The sequence below is a fragment of the Chiloscyllium plagiosum genome, chromosome 18, assembly GCF_004010195.1.
Source record: "Chiloscyllium plagiosum isolate BGI_BamShark_2017 chromosome 18, ASM401019v2, whole genome shotgun sequence".
NCBI classification, from domain to species: Eukaryota; Metazoa; Chordata; class Chondrichthyes; order Orectolobiformes; family Hemiscylliidae; genus Chiloscyllium; species Chiloscyllium plagiosum.
In genome coordinates, this window is record NC_057727.1 from 35,359,309 (window position 1) to 35,384,161 (window position 24,853).

General features: G+C 42.7%; 1 protein-coding gene across 3 annotated transcripts in view; it reads right to left on the minus strand.

Annotated features, from left to right (window-relative positions):
• The window catches only part of fhit (fragile histidine triad diadenosine triphosphatase), a 1,108,831-nt gene that overhangs the window by 272,642 nt on the left and 811,336 nt on the right, over nt 1–24,853 (minus strand). For all 3 annotated transcript variants that reach the window (XM_043708211.1, XM_043708213.1, XM_043708212.1), the window contains one exon: nt 17,402–17,470. In XM_043708211.1, coding sequence (XP_043564146.1) covers nt 17,402–17,470 — 69 coding nt within the window. The remainder of the gene's footprint in view (nt 1–17,401; nt 17,471–24,853) is intronic.

Here is a 24,853-nt window from a genome sequence, read left to right on the forward strand (position 1 = left end):
CAATACTAACACTGCTATATTAGATAAATGAAGACAGCACTGATCTGGCTAAACCAACAATATGGTACTACTGGTGTTCAACAGCTGTCTCAATCTATCAGTCAGGGTTGAACTCCTGCTACTTAATGCCAGACAATTAGAGAATCAAGATTATAAATAGTATCAGCCGGGTAGACCAGCTGTATGCTCAGTTCACTCAGAAGTAGAGAACTTAAAAGACAGCTGCTACTTTTAAATCCAAATTACATTTTATATTGCTTCTTTTCTCTTTATTTGAAAAAAGACATTGAAGAAGTTCTAAATCCCCAGGACTGTGAGCTGATTTAGTTCAGTTTTTAATGTAGGGTCGTGATTTGCAATCAGCTCGGTTTGGCTGTGGAAGTCTTCAAGCAAGTGTTGTGATACCATTTCACTTAACTAAGTGTAGCACTCAGGTGCACATAACCTGCACTTGACAGGGAGCCCAATAGTGTGCATAGTTAACATGTGTTCTAGTCAACCCGGGCTTCTTAAAGAAATGCTGCACTGATCATAAGAAAACTGCTGCTTAGGAACGACAGAAATTGGCTATTAACAAGAAAGCATTTCAAATGGAGAATAGGAAATAGAGGGGTATCCCAGGTTTGTCAATGTTAGCTGAACACCTTAGTCCAAGTGATTGACAACAAAAGAAAGGTTATGTTTTCACAGGGATCAGGAGGCCCTCAAAGAACACTCTCAGAAGGTATGAGGATATGGTGATAGACAGGGATGTCAATTCTATGAGGATTTGACAGCAGTAGCACCAGTCTCATGATCTCACATGAGTGGTTAAAGAATGCACTGTCACATAAAGTCTCCTACCACTCACTCCGCCAGCCACTTCTGCTACTCAATGCACCATATGCTCATCACTCACCCATCAGTAATCCCCAGCAGTTACATCTCAGCCCCAGTAGATCTGGCACCTCACCTTCATAACCACCAATGATGCCTGCCTCACATCCATCTCTCATTGTTTCATCAAATCTCCAACTACTCGGCCATGCCAGACATCGAACAAATGCTCTTTTCTTTCTCTTGCTGGAAAAGGTGGCTCATAATGGCAGAGAGCAAAGCAGAACTGGAAGTGAACATGTAAAGCTGTTTAATAACGATGCCAGGAGAGACTGTACACAGGACATAGATGCAGCTTTCACAGAGGCTGTTGCATCCTGCACCACTAGAAAGATTGTGGATGGCAGAATATCCTTTACCTTTCAAATAGTCAGTGGTGAGGTGAACTTAAAAAGTTCAACAAGTTTTCCTTAAATCAATCCTTACAGGGATAGAGATTAAGGTTTGTGATGTGCCATTAAGTGCAAGTTGGAGATTGTGTGACCATGCATCTCTTTCTTTCCACATTACGTATTTTACAGTGTAAAATGGAGCTCGCATAGTATCACCGGGATGTTATGGCATATTATGTTTTTCAGCCCATTCTGTCTATGCTTCTTCTCTAAATAGCAATCAAGTCATTCCCATTCCCCTGTTCCATGTTTGTAGCCCTGCAAGTTTAGTTCCCTTATGGAACTACCCAATTTTGTTTTGAAAATGTTGCCTGTCTCTGCTTCCACCAACCTCATCAGCAGTAAGTTCTGAACGTAAAGATGAACCAATGAATTAGGTCAAGTAATAGACCATTCAATCCCGCAAGCCTACTCATCCTTCAAGAAAATCATTGCTGGTCTGATTGTGGCCTCAACTCTATTTTCCTATACTTTGACTCTCTCATCAGCCTGGGATCCCTGCCTCCACTGTTCTCCACAGTCCATCAAGACATGCACCAACCTGATTAAGAACTATAATGCCATTCCTTCAAATTCAGTGGGTCAAATGCTGGAACTCCCTTCTTGACAATACCCCAAAGACCGCAATGGTTCAAGAAGGCTATCTTCATCTTCTCCAGGGCAGTGGGGATGGGCTATCAATGCTGACCTCGCCAGCAATACCCAATTCCTATGTGTGAATAGCAGTCTCACGACCCTCTATGTGAGAAAAACCTTATCTTTGTCTTAAACGGAAGACCCTTTTTACAAACAATCTCCTCCATTTCTAGTCTCCCCTACAAGGGGAAATATCTTCTTAGCATCTGCCATGTCCAGTCCTCTCAGGATCCTCACAAACACACCTCATGCTCAAAACGTTAAATCTATGTCCTTGTACCATTCTGAGAAATCTTTCTTAACTTTATTACTTTATCTTTACCTTTGTTACTTTATCCAAACCTATTATAACCTTTACACCTTTATCAAACTTCCCCCCCCCTCAAGTACCTTTGCTTGAAGAAGAACGACCTCAAATTCTCCTTATCCTGAGAACCCATTGTCCTCTCCATTTTCTTAAAGACAGTCACAAATCACAGATAGTCTTCCTTCTCTCTTGCAGTTCAAGTGGCACTCAACTACAAGGAGTAGAGCAGAACTAGAGAATTGGGCACCTGATTTTTAAATCTGGTTTTTAATCTCTTTGCACAGTGTCCCTGGTTGAAGGAAATGTCTTCCTTTTTGTGAGTCCACAATTAAAAAAATAACAAAGAAAAATATGTGGTTCTCATTGTATGTGTGTTGAACTTGCCCAGCAATTATGCATGTTCTCCCATTTATATTCATAAGCAAAGTAGTAGGATTATTTGGTTCCTCAGATGATCGTCTGGCTTTTGAACTATAACTAGAATAAGAGCTGGTGTAAGGAGAAGGAGTCACATTTTTGGATCATTGGAATCTCTTTTGCGGTAGAAGTGACTTGTACAAGAAGGGTGGATTACACCTGTATTGGAAGGGACTAATATACTAGCAGGGAGATTTGCTAGAGCTGCTCGGGAGGATTTAAACTCATAAGGTGGGTGGGGGCGCAGGAGGTGGGACCCAGGGAGATACTGAGATGGTACAGTTGAGAAAAGAAGTGAGTCAAACAGTCAGGACAGACAGGGACAAAGCAGTGAACAAGGTCAGATTGCTAAATTAAACTGCATTTATTTCATCTGCCTAACAGGGAGGGCAGATGAACTCAGGGCATGGTTAACAACATGGGACTGAAATATAGCAATTATAGCAGGATACAAATGCTATAGGAAGGATAGAAAGGGAGGCAAGAGTGGAGGGGAAGTGGCATTTTTGATAACGGATAGCATTTCAGCTGTATTTAGGGAGGATATTCCCGGAAATACATCCAGGGAATGGATGGAACTGAGAAATAAGAAAGGGATAATTGCCTTATTGGGATTGCATGATAGACCCCCTAACAGTTAGCAGGAAATTGAGAAACAGATTTGTAAGGAGTTTTCAGTTATCTGTAAGAATAATAGGGTGGTTATGGAAGGGGACTGCCATGTTGCGAAGGGTTTAGATAGAGAGAAATTTGTTAAGAGTGTACAAGAAAATTTTCTGAGTCAGTATGTGGATGTACCAACGAGAGAAGGTGCAATACTTGACCTATTCTTGGGAAAAGGCGGGACAGAAGACTAAGGTGTCAGTGGGGGAGCACTTTGGGGCCAATGACCATAATTCTATTAGTTTTAAAATAGTGATGGAAAAGGATAGACCAGATCTAACATTTGAAGTACAAAAGTGGAGGAAGGCTAATTTTAATGGTATTAGGCAAGAACTTTCAAAAAGTCAAAAGGGAGGACCGCAGAAAGTGACAACTGGAGATTAGAGTCGAGAATGTGGAGCTGGAAATGCACAGCAGGTCAGGTAGCATCTGAGGAGCAGGAAAATCGACATTTCGGGCAAAAGCCCTTCATCAGGGGCAGCACAGTAGTTCAGTGGTTAGCACTGCTGCCTCACAGCACCAGGGACCCGGGTTTGATTCCAGCCTTGGGTGACTGTCTGCATGGAGTTTGCACATTCTCCCCGTGTCTGTGTGGGTTTCCTCTGGGTGTTCTGGTTTCCTCCCGCAGTCCAAAAATGTGCAGGTCAGAATTGGCTATGCTAAATTGCCCATAATGATAGTTGCATTAGGAGGAAGTAGGGGAATGGGTCTGGGTTGGTTACTCTTCAGAGGGTCAGTGTGGACCTGTTGGGCCAAAGGGCCTGTTTCTGCACTGTAGGGGATCTAATCTACTGTATAGGTTAAATAGACAAGGTTTTTTTTCCCTGGGGTGGGGGAGTCCAGAACTGGAGGGCATAGGTTGTGGGTGAGAGGGGAAAAATATAAAAGATACTTAAGGGGCAACATTTTCACACAGAGGGTGGTGCGTGTATGATTAGATTAGATACTGTGTGGAAACAGGCCCTTCGGCCCAACAAGTCCACACCGACCCGCAACCCACCCAGACCCCATTCTCCTACATTTATCCCTTCACCTAACACTACGGGCAATTTAGCTCGGCCAATTCACCTAACCTGCACATTTTTAGACTGTGGGAGGAAACCGGAGCACCGGAAGGAAACCCACGCAGACACTGGGAGAATGTGCAAACTCCACACAGTCATTTGCCTGAGGCAGGAATTGAACCCGGGTCTCTGGCGCTGTGAGGCAGCAGTGCTAACCACTGTGCCACCGTGCCGCCCAAAATGAGCTGCCAGAGGAAGTGGTGGAGGCTGGTAAAATTGCAACATTTAAAATACATAGGAAGGGTTTAGAGGGATAGGGGCCAAGTGCTGGCATTTGGGACTAGATTGGGTTGGGATATCTGGTCGGCATGGACGAGTTGGACTGAAGGGTCTGTTTTCGTGCTGTACATTTCTACGACTCTACGATTCTAGAATGTAAATGGGTACAGGTGTTTCAATTCAACAAGTATCCACACAAATTATACAAAATACTTCATGTATTTAACACTAAACAGACTTTGCCTTGCTGGATAATTCATACAGCCAGCTTCCATCACATTCCAAATTTCTCCACAGCAGCAAATGATGAGAACTGGTTGATCTTCAGTTTCAGTCAGGCTTCAATCTTGCTTAAGGTATCCATCCAAATTACCCTTTCTCCTGTCAGTGAGTTGGTTTCCTGCATTCACCACTTCTCATTCCACATTTGTGAGAAGAAAACATTTGTTTATGAAGGTCATGCTGTTTCCTGAGGTTAAGGCCCTTTGTTCCGTTTGAAATAGCCCATTATGGCTCAGTACATCTTGAATCATAAGTTCTCCTGCTGAATGAGTAGCTATTTTTGTGCTTTGTTGGGGCGTTTTCGCTATCACTTGTCGAAATGTATGGTAAATAGCATCAAAGTGTTCATTTTCTGAATCCATCCAACTGAATATGATGCAGAGCTTTGTTGGCAGCATTATCCTTACATCAGCAATGAATATTATGCCTTTGTACCACTGTAATATCTTGGACAGATTTACTGCCAGATTTAGCACCACTGGCAGGCAACTTTTAAAAGTCAGCTACTGAACCTGGTTACCGCTGTTGCCTTACAGGCCTATAACTCAAAATCATAATCATTTTTATCACATTGACAGCACATTTTTCAAACAGCACTTGTTTTTTAGCCAAGTTTCAATGCTTCCTGTTCCCAGCCCTGTCATAATACATAGTTTGCATCATGCTGCATGGCTACCTATGTGTCTTTATAAATCATGACAGTAATTTCAGAAAAAAACTTTCAGAACACAAGTACTTTGCCACAATCTGGTGGAAATGATATTGTGTTGTCAATGTTTTGCTCACCCACCCAAGACATAGGCTGCAAATCTTAAAATGAAATTTCCTTGTTAAAAATCACAGGACCAACACATGGTGTTGCATTAGTTTTATATGCTGATTACATCTGAGGAGAAGACACTGGCAATGCAGTAATTGATTCAGGTACTTGTAATGGTAATAAAAACCACAAGAGCACAGTTTGAGTGCTTTACAATTCAGCAAAAGTCTAACACGGAATAATTCTCTGATTTACTGCCATGCTTTGTTCATAATTGTAACACATATTATTTGATTCAATTATTTATTATTTTAAAATGAAATTCTTCATCATCACATGCAAAATACTGACTGTGTTAGCAGCAGTTACAAGTCAGTTAAAAAAGTCATAAACTTGTTGGTAATGTTCCTGCATTACCAGGCTTTCTCAACTATTGATCACTGTGAAATGAATGGCATAATGTGTTGTTACTAAAGAGCCTCCTTACCTAAATCATAAATGATGCCATATTTAGTTGGGAAAAAAGTTCATTGCCACATATCCTCAAGCTTCATACCAGCAGAATTTCCTATTTAATTATTCTCACAGATAGGTAAAGTCTGTTAATACGAACGGTATCCATCTTAATCTGACTTCTGCATCTCTACCATTGTATCCACCACTACAGCGCAGTGCATTTGCACTGGGCCTGTATTTTCTCCATCTTGTACACCTGGAAACTTTTTACAATTCGTGGAACATTCTACAATATACATGTACTGTCAAAGTTTTTTAAAAATCCAGATAAGCTGCCATGATATGCCTCATGCACAATGACACGAAGTGTCATGCAGGAAGGTTGGAAGGCAAATCACTCATTTGGATCCCCTTGAATTTCCTCAGTAATTGGTTTCTAACATGAGTGGGGAGGTTGCTTGAATATAAAGAAGCAAGCCAGTTGTTTTCAAATTGTGCTTTTGGAGGAGCAAGAGTTGAATGGAAACATATGTTATATCCAGACCAAAGCACTGAAACAGCCTAAAAGCACTTGAAAGATCCATTCAAGAATCTGAATAGCAGAGAAACTTGCCTTAGAATAGTTGGTAAAACTGGGTTGTAAATAACAGCTTAAACTTGTTGCTTCATCAATCCACTCAAAATGAAGTTAAACAGACAACAGGAAATCCCAATGCATTAATGCTTAGGTCTAAGAAGAAGCCACTGGAAAGCGTTTTGCATTATTATGTTTACATTAATCAATTAGATTCTAACTCCAGAACCCCTTCAGCCTCAGTTTCAGTGCAAGCTGCCTGTGCTAATTTGCTTAATTCCGGATTTACTTTCTGAGGCTGAATTAACAAAGATGTGGAGGTGTGGTGTTGGACTTGGGCGGACAGGGTCAGAAGTCACACAAAATCGGGTTATAGTCCAACAGATTTATTTTAAATCTCAAGCTTTTGGATGCTCTTTCATCAGGTGAAGTGACATCATTTCACCCGACAAAGAAGCAGCGCTCCAAAAGCTTCTAATTTCAAACAAACCTGTTGGATTATAACCTGGTGTCGTGTGACTTCTGACCTCAATTAAAAAAGACATAATAAACATTTCTTTTGAATCAATCCCATTCTGAAGGAAGGTTTCATATATTTTAACATGGCGCTTCTTCGACCTTTGGTGATGGACTTTGTTTGTCCATTACCCTAATCAACACCCATGATGGATAAATATTTGTTCCTGTAAATGTTCCATCTCTTTAATGTCACTCAGTTTTTTTGTTAACATAGAAGGAGCTATAACTTTCATTCCAGCTAAATAATTCCCCAGAACTACGTCAACTCTGTCCATGGCTAATTTCTTAACAACTAATACAACTATTGGTCTGGACAACAAGATACATTCTAATTGTACTTGGTACACCAGAACCGACATATATACTCTCCATTATCCTGCGTTCAGCTTTCAATGCACTCTCTGGAGGAAAAGAATATCTTTCTTCAGCAAAAGAGATTCAGTAGCTCCTATGTCTCTTAATAGCATTACAAGTTTTGTAGTATAATTTAAAGAAAAAGAAGTTAACATTCTTTTCAGTAAAAACCTCTCCTTTAACTTGCTCAGCCTTCCTGCACTTGCAGCAGTTTCACAGTTGTGTTTAAAATTACAACTTGTTCCTGAGTATTTTCTTCTTATGAATCCCAGTAAGGCCCATGGATTTCCCATGCAGCTTCTAGCATTGAAACAAAGATATTTCACTTTATTAAAATGGAAACGTTTAGCCCTCAATTTTCATTTCCACCTTCAGCACCTTCTTTGCTGGTTCAAGGAAACCTGCTTATCTTGCAGTTGCTATCCTCTGGTTTCCCACATAGGTTCCATTTCTAATAACTAGTGAGTTTCTACATTCTTGCGAGAGAATAATTTCTTTGAGACCTTCATTCACAGGTAATTACTCCTAATGATCATGATTGCAGATCAAAATGATTTTGCTTTCCACTTTCAAATTCAATAAAGATATCCCTGGTCCATTTCTTTAAAGAGTATCATAATCCTGTGACAGTAATGTGTAAGTTTCATGTGCTCTATCAACTGTGTGGGCAGTACCAAATGTTCCTTTGGCCAATTTATTTGTTTCACTATTTTCTGAAATGACAAAGAATGATTCCACATTCTTCTCCTCAAAGTTTGGTAGGGCTTGTGCAAATTTAAACATTTCTTTACCGGACTTGTGAGTATGATGAGGACTTTCCACATAATAATGTCTTTGACAGCTGACATCTTTTTCAAACTTGCATTCTCCTGAGCTAGCATTCTTTTCTCAATGATCTCTACTTGCCCTTTTCTCTCTCTTGAATCACTAAGTCCAGACTCTTAAATGTTCTCTCTTTATCCTTCTCCTCTACCTGAAGTTCAAGCTAAGGCTTTTTAAATTCCATCTCCCTTTTCATTTCAAGCTGCATTAATTCTATCTCATATTCAACCTTCTTTTAATTATAATTGTATTCTCATAAACTCAAGCGACTCAACACTCCCCCTTGCATTTCCACCAATCTAGGTGTTTTGACAATATTTCAATTACCTCTGCCTCTTGGTTCCAGCAGTCAATTCCATGAGCTCAGCTTTAGTTAAGTCTTGTAAATCCATCAGGGATACATCTTCAACAGCAGGGTAGTTTTAGCTGCTGTCAAGGCCACCTTATACAAAGAGGAAATAGTATTCCATTCTTTGATTCTTTACTAATTCCCTTGGTCCACATATAATCTTATGTTATCTGTGTTCAAGGATTCCAGACAAGCTCTAAACTTTTGTCACAACACAATTAGAAAGAATATGCCAATAATCAAATCCCACTATTCCACAAGCTGTCACCAATTAAACCACCAAAATGATCTATTTGCCTGACAGACCAGTAATTCAGGACAAAATCAATTCGGACCAAGCTTCATCATTAACAGTAAAACAAATGTTTTTATTGTAAACTCATTTACACTTTAACAAAAGTACAAGAAATGGATTACTAATTTACTACTATGCAACTAAGCTATCCTTCTTTAAAACCTCAAACACAAACGTATTTATTCACAAATGAGAAAGACAAACAAAAAGACAGTTGACACAAACATAATGGATGGAAACACAGAAACAGGGAAAAACAAATTGAAGAATTCTGGCTGCAAGGTTCTTTGGATTTTAGTAATGAGGACACAACGTTGTCTGCAGAGCAATGGTCGATCTTTAATTGAGTAGCTGAGCAGGTGGATCTCGATATTTTCTTGTATTAGAAATCTTTTTCAGAGTCTCTAGGTTTTGCTTTGTCTTTTCGCTCACACAGAGAAATTGAGAGAGATGCTTCCTGCTGACAGGCAACAAGGTACTTTGCACATATAGGTCTGTAACAAATCACAGCTAGACCAATCCAAAGCTGTTTTTAGGCAAACTTTACTTAACTGACGACTCCCGGTACCAATCTGCCTCAAAGTAACCACAAAACTGATCCAAAAAGTAACACAAGGCAGAATTTTATAGGGTCAAGAGTGTGGTGCTAGAAAAGCACAACAGCTCAGGCAGCATCTGAGGAGCAGGAGAATCGATGTTTCGGGCAAAAGCCCTTCATTGGGAATGGGGCTGGGAGCCTCAGAGGTGGAGAGATAAATGGGAGGGGGATAGGGCTGAAGGGAAGGTAGCTGAGAGTGCAGTATGTGGATGAAGGTGGGGTGAACGGTGATAGGTCGGAGGGGAGGTTGGAGCGGATAGGTGGGAAGGAAGATGGACAGGTAGGACAGGTCATCAGGGTGGTGCTGAGCTGGAAAGTTGGAACTGGGATAAGGTGGGAGGAATGGGAAAATGATGAAACTGATGAAGTCCACATTGATGCCATGGGGTTTCAGGGACCTGAGGCGGAAGATGAGGCATTCTTCCTCCAGGCGTCGGGTGGTAAGGGAATGGCGACAGAGGAGGCCCAAGACTTGCATGTCCTTGGCAGAGTGGGAGGAGGAGTTGAGGTGTTCAGCCATGGGAGAGTGAGGTTGATTGGTGCGGGTGTCCTGGAGACGTTCTATGAACCACTGTGTGAGAAAGTGTCCGGGCTCCCATATATAGAGGAGACTGCATCAGGAGCAACGGATACAATAAATGACATGAGTGGAGGTGCAGGTGAAACTTTGATGGATGTGGAAGGCTTCTTTGAGGCCTTGGATGGAGGTGAGGGGGGATGTGTGGGCGCAGGTTTTGCAATTCCTGCGGTGGCAGTGGAAGGTGCCAGGCAGGGAGGGTGGGTTGTTAGGGGGCGTGGACCTGACAAGTTGGATGCGGAAGAAATGGTCTTTGTGGAAAGTGGATAGGAGTGGAGCAGGAAACATATCTCTGGTGATGGGGTCCATTTGTAGGTGGAGGAAATGTCGATGGATGATGCAATTTATGCTGAGGTTGGTGGTGTGGAAGGTGAGGACCAGGGGGATTCTGTCCTTGTTGCATTTGGAGGGGTGGGGTCCGAGGGCGGAAGTGCAGGATGAGATGCATTGGAGACCACGTGGGAGTGAAAATTGTGGTCTTGAAAGAAGGAGGCCATCTGGTGTGTTTTGCGGTGGAACTGGTCCTCCTGTGAGCAGATGAGGTGGAGGTGGAGGAATTGGGAATAAGGGATAGCAGTTTTACAGGAGGCAAGGTGGGAGGAGGTGTAATCAAGGTGGGAGGAGGTGCAATCGAGGTAGGAGTCGGTGGGTTTGTAGAAGATGTCAGTGTTGAATAGGTCACCGTTGATGGAGATGGAAGGGTCCAAGAAGGGGAGGGAGGTGTCTAAGATGGTCCATGTGAATTTAAGGTCGGTGTGGAATGTATTGGTGAAGTTGATCAACTTCCTCACGGGAGCACAAAGTGGCACCGATGCAGTCATCAATGTAGCGGAGGAAGAGGTGGGGAGTGGTGCCGGTGTAACTACAGAAGATAGACTGTTCCACGTAGCTGACAAAGAGACATGCATAGCTGTGGCCCACGCAGGTGCCAATGGCTACCCCTTTCGTCTGGAGGAAATGGGAGGATTCAAAGGAAAAATTGTTGAGGATGAGTACTAGTTCAGCCAAATGAATTAGAGTATCAGTGGAAGGGTATTGGTGAGGATGTCGGAAGAGGGAGAAATGGAGGGCTTGGAGGCCCTGGTCATGGTGAATGGAGGTGTATAGGGACTGGATATCCAGAGTGAAGATGAGGCGTTGGGGGCCAGGGAAACAAAAGTCTTGGAGGAGGTGGAGGGCATGGTTGGTGTCCTGAACATATGTGGGGAGTTCTTGGACAGGGGGGATAGGACAGTATCAAGGTAGGTGAAGATGAATTCGGTGGGGCAGGAGCAGGCTGAGACGATGGGTCAGTCGGGGTAGTCAGGCTTGTGGATCTTGGGTAGGAGGCAGAACTGGGCAGTGTGGGGTTCCCGATCTATGTGGCTGGTAGCTGTGGGTGGGAGATCTCCCGAGGTGATGAGGTTGTGTATGATCTGGGAGATGATGGTTTGGTGATGGGGATGAGGTCATGGTCGAGGGGGCAGTAGGAGGAGGTGTCTTCAAATTGGCGTCAAGATTAGAGTGGTGCTGGAAAAGCACAGCAGGTCAGGCAGCATCCGAGGAGCAGGAAAATCGAGGTTTCAGGCAATGAGGCTCATTCCTGATGAAGGGCTTTTGCCTGAAACGTTGATTTTCCTGCTTCTCGGATGCTGACGGACCTGCTATGCTTTTCCAGCACCACTCTAATCTAGACTCTGATATTCAACATGTGCAGTTCTCACTTTCATCTTTGAATTAGCGCCTGGCTTCAGCGCCCTTATCCGCTGGTTTGATGGTGAGGTTGGGGTTGGAGCAGAGGGAGTGGAGGGCTGCACATTGTGAGAGTGAGAGGTTGAAGTGAGTGAGGGGGTGGACAGGTTGAGGCGGTCAATGTCTCGGCAGCAGTTGGAAATAAAAAGGTTGAGGGTGAGTAACCAACCGGCACGTAGTGTCTAGATGGATGGGGCATGTTGGAGGCAAAGGGGTCCTCGGAAGATGGGTGGGAGTCTTGGTGGAAAAAGTAAGTTCCGAGGCAGAGGCGGTGGAAGAAGTGTTTGATATCACAATGTGTGTGGAATTCATTGATCTGGGAGTGGAGGGGGATGAAGGTAAGGCCTTTGCTGAGGACTGATCGTTCGTCGTCAGTGAGGGGAGGTCTAGGGGGATGGTCAAAATCCCACCGATTCATCTTCACAGAGCTTGATACTATTCCTCTTGTCCAGGAACTCCCCACATACGTTCAAGACACCAGCCAGACACCTCTCCCGACGTCTGCACCAGTACCCTTTCACTGATACTCTAATTTGTTTGGCTGAACTGGTCCTCATCCTCAATTTCTTCTTTGAATCCTCCCACTTCTCCAGATGAAAGGGGTAGCCATGGGCACCCACATGGGCCCCAGCTTTGGCTGTCTCTTTGCCAGCTACGTGGAACAGTCCATCTTCCGCAGTTACACTGGCACCATTTCCCACCTTTTCCTCCATCACATTGATGACTGCATCAGTGCCACCTCGTGCTCCCACGAGGAGGTTGAACAGTTCATCAACTTCACATCACATTTCATCCCGACCTTAAATTCACCTGGACCATCTCAGACACCTCCCTCCTCTTCCTTGACCACTCCATTTCCATCAATGGTGACCAACTCGACACTGACATTTTCTACAAACCTACCGACTCCCACAGCTAACCTGGATTACCCTGCCTCCTGTAGAAATGCTATCTTTTATTCCCAATCCTTCCGCCTTTGCCACATCTGCTCCCAGGAGGACTAGTTCCACCACAGAACACACCAGATGACCTTCTTCTTTGAAGACCAAACTTGCCCCCTCACATGGTTGAGGATGCCCTCCAGCACATCTCATCGACTTCTCGCACCTCCGCCTTCAAACTCCATCCCTTGAACCGTGTCAAGGACAACACTCATCCCCTCCACCTTCCACCGCACCAACGTTAGTCATTTTCCACCACCCACAAACAGACCTCACCACCAGAGATATATTTCCCTCTCCACCCCTATCCGCTTTCTGTAAAGACCATTCCCTTCACAACTGCCTCGTCAGGTCCATGCCCCCTCCCCCCCCTCAACAACCCACCCTCTCGTCCTGGCACCTTCTCCTGCCACCACAGTAGTTGCAAAACCTACACCCACACCTCCCCCTTCACCTCCGTCCAAGGCCCCAAAGGAGCCTTCCACATCCATCTAAGTTTCACCTGCACTTCCACATGCCATTTACTGTATCCGTTGCTCCCGATGCAGTCTCCTCTACTTTGGAGAGATAGGATGCCGACTCGCAGAGCGTTTCAGAGAACATCTCTGGGTCACCCAAATCAACCAGCCCCACCACCCTGTGGCCAAATACTTCAACTCCCCCTACCACTCTGCCAAGGACATGCAGGTCCTGGATCTCCTCCATCGCCACTCCCGAACCATCCAATGCCTGGAGGAAGAACGTCTCATCTTCCACCTTGGGGCCCTCCAACCTCATGGCATCAATGTGGATCTCCCCAGTTTCCTCATTTCCCCTCCCCTCATCTTATCCCAGTTCCAACCTTCCAGCTCAGCACTGCCCTCATGACACGTCCTACCTGTCCATCTTCCTTCCCACCTGTCCGTTTCACCCTCCTCTCCGACCTATCACTATTATCCCCACTTCCATCCACCTATCGCACTCTTAGTTACCTTACCCCCAGCCCCACTCCCCTTCCATTTATCTCTCTATCCCCGAGGCTCCCAGCCTCATTCCCGATGAAGGGTTTTTGCCCATAATGTCAATTGTCCTGGTCCTCAGATGCTGCCTGACCTGCTCTGCTTTTCCACATTCTCGACTCTAATCTTCAGCATCTGCAGTCCTCACTTCCACTTAGAATTTTATAGGGGCCTGAATGATCTGGACTATAGTGAGATTGATGTCGGAATCATGTGAGATGTTCAGTGAGGTCTATCTCACCATCAGGATCAATTCACACCATCAATCCAATCATAGCGGCAAGGTGTATTTAGGGCTAGGCAGCAGCGAGCTACCAATTAAGGGGATTACAGCTTGATAAGTGGCTTACCAACACCACAACTCACCTCATTATGTTCAGTTTCCTCTTACTAAACATGCCTAACAAGCTCGATGTCAAGGAAAATCAATGTCAACCACCATGGCCTTCCTTCTCCATGTGAGTTACCTATTTTTCAGCACAGGCATAACTCAGGAGGTATGCTGACAGAGTATAAAGTTAGAATTTATTGGTGATGTCACTATTCAAAGAAAACTAAATGATTCAAAAAAGATCCAATATATTGAAACTGCTTCAAATAATCTCTTATGAAAACAAAACATTTCACTTAAAACTTAATCCTTAAGTGCTTAGTCGCTGATGGCGACAAACATTTCCTTTCAATTAGCAGCTGGTACTGTGCATCAACAGGCACCCCATTGTGAAAATGATAGTTTGGAAAATCTCCTTCATTTATCATGCCACCTAAGTTGGAATCCATTAATATTCAAGCAATGGGGGAAAATCCAGTTCTGTTAGTTAAAGTCCTTTATTGTGGACTGCATTATATTGAGACAAAACACTGATTCATTAACACTTGCTGTTACTTCTGAACACTTGTTGGTGGCCAGCATGTACTCACACTTTGGGACTAATCTTGACAGATCTTGACAAGTTGAACAGTTCAAATACATTTATGGATCTTTTACACGTAATGTTCCCCACATTTAACTGTCCCAGAGGACAATTGATCCTACCCCCTTAAAGCAACCCTTACTCTCACCTCTAAAGGATACCTGACCACTAAACCTTACCCAAGGACCCCTATACTTACTTCTGGGACCGTATCGACAGGGGTATCTCAGCCCTCCAAATGGTTATCCTGCCTATCCAAAAGAAATGCTCTGAAAACTGACTCTTACATGGTCTAATTGCCATACTTTGGCTCAAAATACCTGGGACTCCAAGAGGACTTGAAAGGAGTCACCTAATATTGAAATGGCCACTTGCCTCCAGGAACTGTGCATGGACAAACTTCAGCCTGTCCTCATGAAAATGAGAGATGACAGGCCAGGGGAAGACTGGGGATTCCTGACTTTTTCTAGCATTTTCACCATGATAGTGAAGTTCTCCAACATGTCAAAAATTGGAGCCTAAGTATTTTGTAAATAACTACCAACATCTCTTGTCTCATCCAGAATTTTCAAAATTGCCACATTTATACAATACTTTCTTTTATTATTACACTTATGAAATGCATTACCAAAATTCTCCACACTGAACTCCAGTGGCGTTCTATGTTTGTATGCTACAGCATGATGAGGCATCGAATTTTTATCTAATCATGTAATCAGGCTCAAATCTTAAAAGTGGTCAGTTATGGGAATGTTTTCAGTTTGAATGTTTTAGCCCAGTTCAAACTAACCAATGAAACTTCAAAGGAAAATTAAAACACTATCTATCAATATTCAAGCCAGTCCGGAATGCAACAAAATTGTTTGTAATATTCCAAAAGTAAACTATTCAGAGAAGTTATGTTTGTTTTCAAACCTAACTGATTCTGAAGTAAGTCAAATTATAGTGAACACACATTGCAGTAGACCTTGAGTTCACGTGATCGAGTAAAATTGGCAAGAACAAATCAGCAACCCAATTTACATCTCTTACAGTTTCTAGGTCCACTGGCTTCTCTGAAGATAAAAATTGGGAGAGACATAAAATCAAGCTGGCACCTGTTTTACACAATCACAGAAAGTCAAGCTCGACCTCAATCAGTTTGCCAAGAAATGGTTTGCATTTAAATGAAAATAGTGCCTGAACCAACATTTCAAACAACCTCATACAAAAACAACTGTTTTGAAATTGGTGGAATCATTTAATACAATATTCATGTAATATTGGAGACTGTTGTCACTGGCAGTCCCAACTTCAGCAGCAGCTCTGTGATATAGGTGAGGTGATACTTCTGCACAAAATAACATTTCACAACAACGTGTACAACAGAAAAGTGACTTTACTTCTGAATAACCTTTTGATAAGGATAACATCTGTTATCGTGGACATACTTATTTTGTTAAATATTAAAGTTAAGGTATCTCATGACATTTCTGAAACATATATTTACACTTAACTATTATTTTGGATCATCAATCCTATTTTGTAGAACTGATATAATTCATCCAGATTACTCAAGAAGCTATGAATTCTATATGCAATAAGTATATATTACCTGTGGGTGAAAACGAATAGGGAGGAAATTATTTCATTTAGTACACTTTTTTTCCCCAGAATTGAATCCTGGATTAAAAGTGAGGTCTGAGTTTGTGATTTTGAAAATTGAATGGTTCTCTGTTAGGACAGTGGGAAATTATCTGTGCTGCTTAAACAACCCATGTGTGAAGCTGCAAATTAGTAACTTCAATCTCTGAAATCAAAGCCATGTGACCTATGTTTTCTTGGAAGAGGTTAAGTGCTGATGTTGGGACCACAGTGGCAGCCTTCCAGGTAACTACCCTTTTAATTGACTGCTGCCAGGCCAGCTGTCCAAATACGGATGGTGGACATGTGGTTCATGATACCAACTCAATCAGAGGCTGCAGCTCAGTAGCACCTTGGAAAGACATGATGGCTGCTGAGGTGAGGTCGCCATCTTGAGGTGGCCTTGCAGGGGAGAAAGACACTTCATTCTTCTGTCTAGGTACAGCTGGTAGACCATTCAGAAGGGGAAACCATCCAGTGCCAGCCAAGGGGGCTATTAATGCTGTGAGCCATCCTCTTCTTGTGACTAATGGCACTGGACATTGAGGAGACTGGAATAAGCTGTAGGAGCAGAAGGCGGCTATTTGGACCATCAATTCCACCATTAAGTGAGATTAGGCTAATATGGTAATCCTCAACTTCACTTTCCTACCTTATCCTCATAACCCTTGGTTCACCTAATGATTAGAAATCTGTCTATGTCAGCTTTGGATATCCAAAAGAGGCAGTCTCAACAGGCCTCTCAGGTAAATAATTTCACAGATTCACCACCTCATCTCTGGTCTGAGACGCCATGGGGAGCTGCCTCCATACAGTTGCTGGCCTCCCCCTGCAGCACAGGATAACTTTGCCACTGGTAAAATGAAGGCTGCCTGCGAAGACGAAACTGATTGAACCTATAATTAGCTAATTGCTTGCCTGGCTTCCAGCCTGCTTCGTGGGTGGGGTGGATTTGCTGCTCGGTCAAACAATATGATGGTTTTAAATGAACAGCATTTCAATATTTTCAATTCAAGATTTACTTTTAAAATTACCTCCTCGTAGACATTATCATTTCTTGAAAAATCTCCTTTCTTTCTTGGAAGAATGTGAACATGCACATGCTGAAGAGAAGAGAGAACAAAATTCATCATTTGACACATCATCTAGGGAAAACACTTCACAGAATAAATACAGAAGGTCACAGATAAATTGTTTCTAAACTCTGGTGTTAATATAAGGCAAATTTGCTTTTGGAGATTGAATTTTCAACGTTAAGCATTTTTGACACAGCTCTTCAGATGATAAATGTAAAGGCAGTGGAAGCAGAAGGCAGAAAGATAATTTGAATACATCTTTCTTTTTAGGTTGTAGATATTGCCAACAGTTGTATGAATTCTTCTTCCAAAATAACTTGTCTTCAGTGTTTTACCTTGTGGATGTCAAGGCTGGCAAGGCTAGCTGATTCCATGCAAGTGAAAAAAGAACCTTGAACATTGACTTTAAAGTAGCAGGGTCTGGATTCGAAAGCAGTCACCATTTTGTGAACAATACATTTTAAACTAGGTATAGCTGATTTTGTCAAAGGAGAAAATGTAATACGAATGGTGCAATGTCATCAAAAAGCCTAAATGGCACTTCCACCATGCTCAATAATTGTACTTAATAAACAGATTTTTTTTCCATTTGCCCATATCTTTTTGCAATGATACACTGTTTCAATTTTCTAGTGAAATACCTTATGTCATTGTATAGGAGAGAACAGGAAAACAAACAATATGGTCAAATTGTTTTTCCATTTATAAAAGCAAGTAAAAAGGCTGAAAATTGACCTCGGGCTTAATGTGCTCACCTTCCACCTAGAGACTTTAAAAAATAACTCTCTCAACATTGCTTGTCTCGAAACAAGACAAGCTGAGGATTTATTTTGACAGTGACAATGGCAATGACAAGTCAATTGGAAAAATATGGCGAGAATGGAAAAATGAGATTCTTGACATTGAACAAAACATCCAATTTTCATAACCAACATTTGGGCTGCAAGACAAGAATCTCATTAATGAGTGCAGAGGAACCCATATGCACACATTAACATCTCACTATTATTTATTCTCAATCACTCACATGCGGTTTGCTCTTCTCTGATGTGGCAGCGAGAAACGAAATGGTGACAATTCCTGACTTGAAAGTCAGAGTGGGTACCTGGTGGGTTCAGAATCAAGGGTGTGGTGCTGGAAAAACACAACAGGTCAGGCAACATCCGAGGGGCAGAGAGAATCGATGTTTCAGGCAAGAGTGCGGCATGAGGAATGAAGCTCACCGCTTATTCCTCTGGGACTCCAAGTCAACCAGCATTTCCCAACAGCTTGGGGAATGCTCCATGGGCAAAACCTCCCTGCCCTCTCCCCTCCACAGAAATAGTATCCGGCATATACCAATTTCATCACATCATCATGGCACAACTCTGCCTTACTCAGAATACAGTTATCTACTTCGGAATGCAATGAAATCTTGCTTTGCGATGCTGCTGTCAGTCCACTTTGCATGCAGGGACAAACATCCATCGCATGCATCAGAGCAGGGTACATCTCAGAATTGTTAGCTTGCTCTGTTAGTGTTCACATGCTCTCCACTTAGTTGGAAGTTCACAGCATCTCTGCTTTGTTCTGCCTTTGCTTTTTGTATTTTGCCACTCGTTCAGAACTTACAGGCTTCACAGTACTTCATCTTGTCTTGTTCTTAGTGCAAACATAATGCCAGCCAAACTTGTCATGACTCTCAGCAGTGATCAGCCAATGAGTGTGGGCATATTGCTTTATAGCATCACAGTACATCAATGTCACAACTCCAGCATGTGTCAGCAGCTTATACAACAAAGACCGAATATCCTTGCCTCAAGTTCTAATGGGAGTAGTCCTTAGTCAAAAGGAACAGCAGTCAATCAGGGGTACTGACACTGTCAGTCATGGGCAGGATCTGATCTCAGTACAAGGGATTGGACATAGTCATTCAAGTGCTTAGGGCATTCAGGGTCAGGGGTCAGGGGTCAGTGGTACATTCCAGATGTCCTGTGGTCCAGGACAACCAGTGCAGGTATTAGTTGTAAATCAGTCAGAGAGCTGCACAGAGATCATTCAGGGGATCTAATCACTCATTAGTAAGGGCTATCTTTCCAAGTTTGTCAGGGCATAGGCAATGATCAATCCAAGGGGGCTGTTCATTGAAAGTCAAGTAGGGTTATCAGGTGCCATTGTGGTGGTACATAAAATGAGCAAGACAATTTTGAGAATTGGAGGCTACAAGTTGGAATAGAGAGAGGGTAATAATTGTGAAAGGGAGGGTAACTCAACTCATAAGGGTAGAAAGTTAGGAAGCATGGAGGCATAAGGGGTACTGTTGGAGTGGAGGTTATTGACGGTCATCAGCTGACTTTGGTGGAGGGATATGCAGAATAATGTTTGGCATGACAAAGCTGTAGGCCTGAGGCTCAGGGTGTAAAGTGAAAAGATGAGTTAAATTTAAAAAGTTACTTCTGGAAGGTCAAAGCCGACAGTGTTGAGAGTGGAGGGCAAGGTAGAAAGGCACAATGAAAATTTGGAAGGTCATCCAGATTGAGAGGCTGAGCTTGCCACTCACTCTGTGAAATGCTACTTGTGTTACCTTTCACCCTCATCCAAATCACAGTGGCTCAGTCAAAATTGAAAACGGCTGATAACACACCTGGAGTAGGCAGAGTAAATGTTTTTATTATCTGTGGAAGCAGATTCTAGTTTTGTGCAATTTGAAGCCCTTAAGGTGGTTCAGCAAACTAGGCACGCTCAATTGCCCATAGTGTCCAGGGATGTGCAAGCCAGGTGGATTAGCCATGAGAAATGCAGAGCGACAGGGCTAGGGTATATGGTTGGGTCTGGGTGGGAGGGTCTTTAGAGGGTCAGTTGGACAATTGGGCTGAATGGCCTGCTTCCACACCTAGGGATTCTATCTTTCTATAAGTGTTAAGCCCTTCAGGTGAAACTCTAAGCAGACACTTCTACAGTACAGGTGAAAGACATTTGTATCACATAATTTTGTACATGGATGCATGCATTGACCAACTGTGCCAATCAAAAATCCAAGCCACAAGCAATCTTGACCATATCATGCAACATCACAAATCATCTTACTATTGGCTGTGAAGCATATCATTGAGGTTGCAAGCATTCACTTCAGTTGCAGAAGTCACAATCATCTACTGGGTTCCATAGCCTGCACAAGATATAGAGTCATAGAGATGTACAGCATGGAAACAGACCCTTCGGTCCAACTCGTCCATGCCGACCAGATATCCCAACCCAATCTAGTCCCACCTGCCAACACCCAGCCCATATCCCTCCAAACCCTTCCTATTCATATACTCATCCAGTACACATACTACCCTCTGAGTGAAAAAGTTGCTCCTTAGGTCTCTTTTATATCTTTCCACTCTCACCCTAAACCTATGCCCTCTAGTACTGGACTCCCCCAGCCCAGGGAAAAGACTTTGTCTATTTATCCTATCCATGCCCCTCATAATTTTGTAAACCTCTATAAGGGCACCCCTCTGCCTCCGACGCTCCAGGGAAAACAGCCCCAGCCTATTCAACCTCTCCCTATAGCTCAAATCCTCCAACCCTGGCAACATCCTTATAAATCTTTTCTGAAACCTTTCAAGTTTCACAAAATCCTTCTGATAGGAAGAAGACCAGAACTGCATGTAATATTCCAAAAGTGGCCTAACCAATGTTCTGTCCAGCTGCAGCATGACCTCTCAACTCCTATACTCAGTACTCTGACCAATAAAGGAAAGCATACAAAATGCCTTCTTCACTATCCTATCTACCTGTGACTCCACTTTCAAGGAGCTATGAACCTGCACTCCAAGGAGTACAGCTGCAATTTTATCCCTTATTAGCAACCACCCCGCCCCAATCCTCCTGCAGCATTTGTATTCTGGAACATCAAGCTGCCAGCCTAAAACATCCCTGAGCCACATCTCTGTAATTGCTATGATATTCTAGTTCCATGTTCTTGACTATGCCCCGAGTTCATTTGCCTTCCCTGTTCGCACTCTTGCATCGAAATAAATGTAGTTTAATTAATCTACTTTGTTCTTGCCTCCCCTGACTGTTTGACTTGGCTGTTTTTCCAACTGTACCAGTCTCAGGCTGACCTGTTTCCTCTCTACACACCTTACTAGATTAAATCCTCCTGAGCAGCTCTAGCAAAATTCCCTGCCAGTATATTACTCCCCTTCCAATTTAGGTGCAATCTGTCTTTTTGTACAGGTCACTTCTACCCCAAAAGAGATTCTGATGATCGAAAAATATGAATCTTTCTCCCATACACCAGTTCCTCAGCCATGTATTCATCTGCTCTATCCTCCTATTCCTGCCTTCACTAGCTCGTAGCACCGGGAGTAATCCAGATATTACTACTCTCAAGGATCTTCTTTTTAAATTCCTGCCAAACTCTGTGAGCCACTTACTTAACACCTTGGACCAAGGTATACCCATACCATTATCCAGTATGCAATACTACCTTTCTTGGGGACTGTGAGGGTTGGGAGGCCCTCATTTTTGCTGCGACACATACAAGCTGCTACTGCATGTGCATTAAAAGCTTTGACTCGTGCACATCTAAATCAGGTTAATGATGAGCACTGTCCGTGCATTGGCATCCCATTGGCCTCCTTGTTGGTGATCTCCATTTCGCAGTGTTTGTAGGATGCTGTTCAAATATTATTTGCATATGGTGTAACAGCTAGATAATTATATTCCTGAAAAGCTGCTTTGTTTCTGATATTGCCCACATAGACCCATTGGAACTGTCCACAGAGCTATGGTGTCACTTTGGCCACTACACTCAGCATCCACATGAATGGATAAGAAATGCATGAGTCTGGAAGCTTAGGATCAGCATCAACTTCCAGTGGATGTGGAACAGCCTCCTAATGCAAGGTTATGGCCAAAGATGCCTGAATGATGCTGCAAAAATGCAGGAGAGCTACAGTGTTTTGGCATCCACAGAATGCCATGCAAATGACAGAAAGACAGTGGCACAATACTTACTTTAGAAATAGTGGTCCGAATGCCATATCATGATGTTCAGCATATCTACAATGCAACACTGATTTCTAATGGGACCGACAAGAACCATAAGATGTCTCCTCCATATCAGATTTCCATGCAGTTCATGTCAAGATATTCATTGTAGTGCTGTGCAGACAAAGGACACTGTTGAATTCTGTTCTGGACAACTAGAGAATCCACCAAGGCTATTTGGTTGATGATGAGGGTTTGTGAGAGCTGTAGCGTTGTACGGAGGAAGAACATTAAGTCATTTTTCAGACAACCCAATCTTCAGCATCTTGGATGCAGCAGTGTCAGCCACAGCAATGTAGGCAGGATTTCTTTGTGAAACTCAGTCAATTTGTGAGGTTATCTTTCATTGACTATCAATGTTTTGGTGGTACAGAGGCCACAGCGGCCACCATTCCCTATGCAATGCCAAGTGCAAGTTCAGTTGACTGGTTTGATCTTTCAATGCGTTTCCTATTATTTATTATAATTTTAGTTTACAAACAGCTTGAAGCCTTCACAAGACCCAATGTTCTCTCACTGAATCATGACGAAGTTTTTTCCTATTATAGAAAGGATAGCCATTATTAGAACATTGTGTGATACAAAAGACAATTTGTCTCTGCCTTTATTCTTGTAGCTGCAAGCTGAAATGACATTTGTTCACACAGACAAAGATGAAAAGTCAACATATTTTTGCAAATGAAATAAAGTGTTCACAATGAAGAATCACCTATACCATCTTTCTTTAAAGTAACCCTTCACCTGGAAGCAGTGGCAGAGGTGTGCCACCCAACTTGCAGGCAACCTCCACAACAATGACAGCAAAGGTTTCAGCAGCCGTAATCGTTTATGCCTCAGGTTAATTCCAAGTTGTCACAGGAGACACAATATTATTGTCAGTGTCAAAAAGTGTGGTGCTGGAAAAGCACAGCTGGTCAGGCAGCATCCAAGGAGCAGGAGAGTTGATGTTTCAAGCATAAGATCTTCATCGATGAAGCTCCTTGGATGCCACCTGACCGGCTGTGCTTTTCCAGCACCACACTTTTTGATTCTGATCTCCAGTATTTGCAGTCCTCACTTTCTCCTACACAACATTATTGGTTAATCTGAATGCACAGATGCATTAAAATATCACCGAAGCACTGCTCACCGGGGCAAACAGCTTGTCATTCTTTCTCTGGATGCATGACAGCAGGACCAGAGGACTCAGCTTTATTTGCACATGACAAAACTCTTCAAAATACAGGATATTACTTATGCCCATTTGGCTAACAGAGGTCGGACACACAATGGCATAGACCTCATGATCAGAAGGGAATCCCACCTTATCAATGCAAAGGTAGCTAACGATCAGGAACAGAGAGCTCAATCAAGTCAATGCTTTCCTGCCAGCAGTAATTAGTGTTTAATCAGTATTTGACCTATTTAAACAAGAAACTGGAAGCAATCCTCCTAGGAGAGCAAGGCCTGGATTCATGGAATCTGGCGGACTCTGGAGTAATTTAAAAAACATTGTGTGTGATTGGATTCCAGAACTTCCATTATAAGATGTGGGTAGCAAAACTGTACCCTGTACTTTTGAACTAGCTGGTTCCATTGAGGTGATAGGCATCTCACCAACACCTCCAATTTATATGAAGCCAAGCCTGTTTCTACTAATCTCATAGCTCACTGTCACTTGGGAGAGCCTGGATTTGGGATCCTTTTGGGAGGTAAATTCAAAAGGTCTGATCTATGCCCTCCATGCCATATCCATGACCCTTCCAAGCCCATTAACCCAATATGCACAATATACTGAACCAACAAACCCTATAATAACAATAGCATCTGTTCAAATACTGTGAAAAAAAACCCATTTAGAAATTTGTGAAAAAATACTCGTGTCCCCACAGCCTTATAAAAGGGTAAATCAGATCAGACAATTGCAGTTTCACAATCTTTAACCACTTTGCATATCTTAATATTGACAACTGAGATCATAAAAGTAAAATCATTACACACAGAGATGGTCAATCAAAGAAAGTAAACAATTCACTTCGGTTGTCAAAACAGAACCCCTGCTGAGTTAAAGAACTTGAGAGTCTTGGAACTCAACTTAAGCATTCATAATAAGTCATCCAGGAACTGATTCAAAAGAAACAAATAGCCAGACCATCGGATTTCTCCATGTGTGCTCATCATGAATATTTAGTTGAGCTCCAACATTCTCAAATGCATAAATGCCTACAAATACTCTTTCACTTGGTAACTTTCTCCATCCTTGCATCCCCCTAAGATAATGCCACCACTTCAATTCTGTTCTATTTTGCATTCTTGATTTATTATGCTCCATCTCTGGCAGATATATTTTCAGCTGTTTGAATTCCTTTCCTAACCCTCTCTCATCAGTCCGAGCCAATGCACATCCAT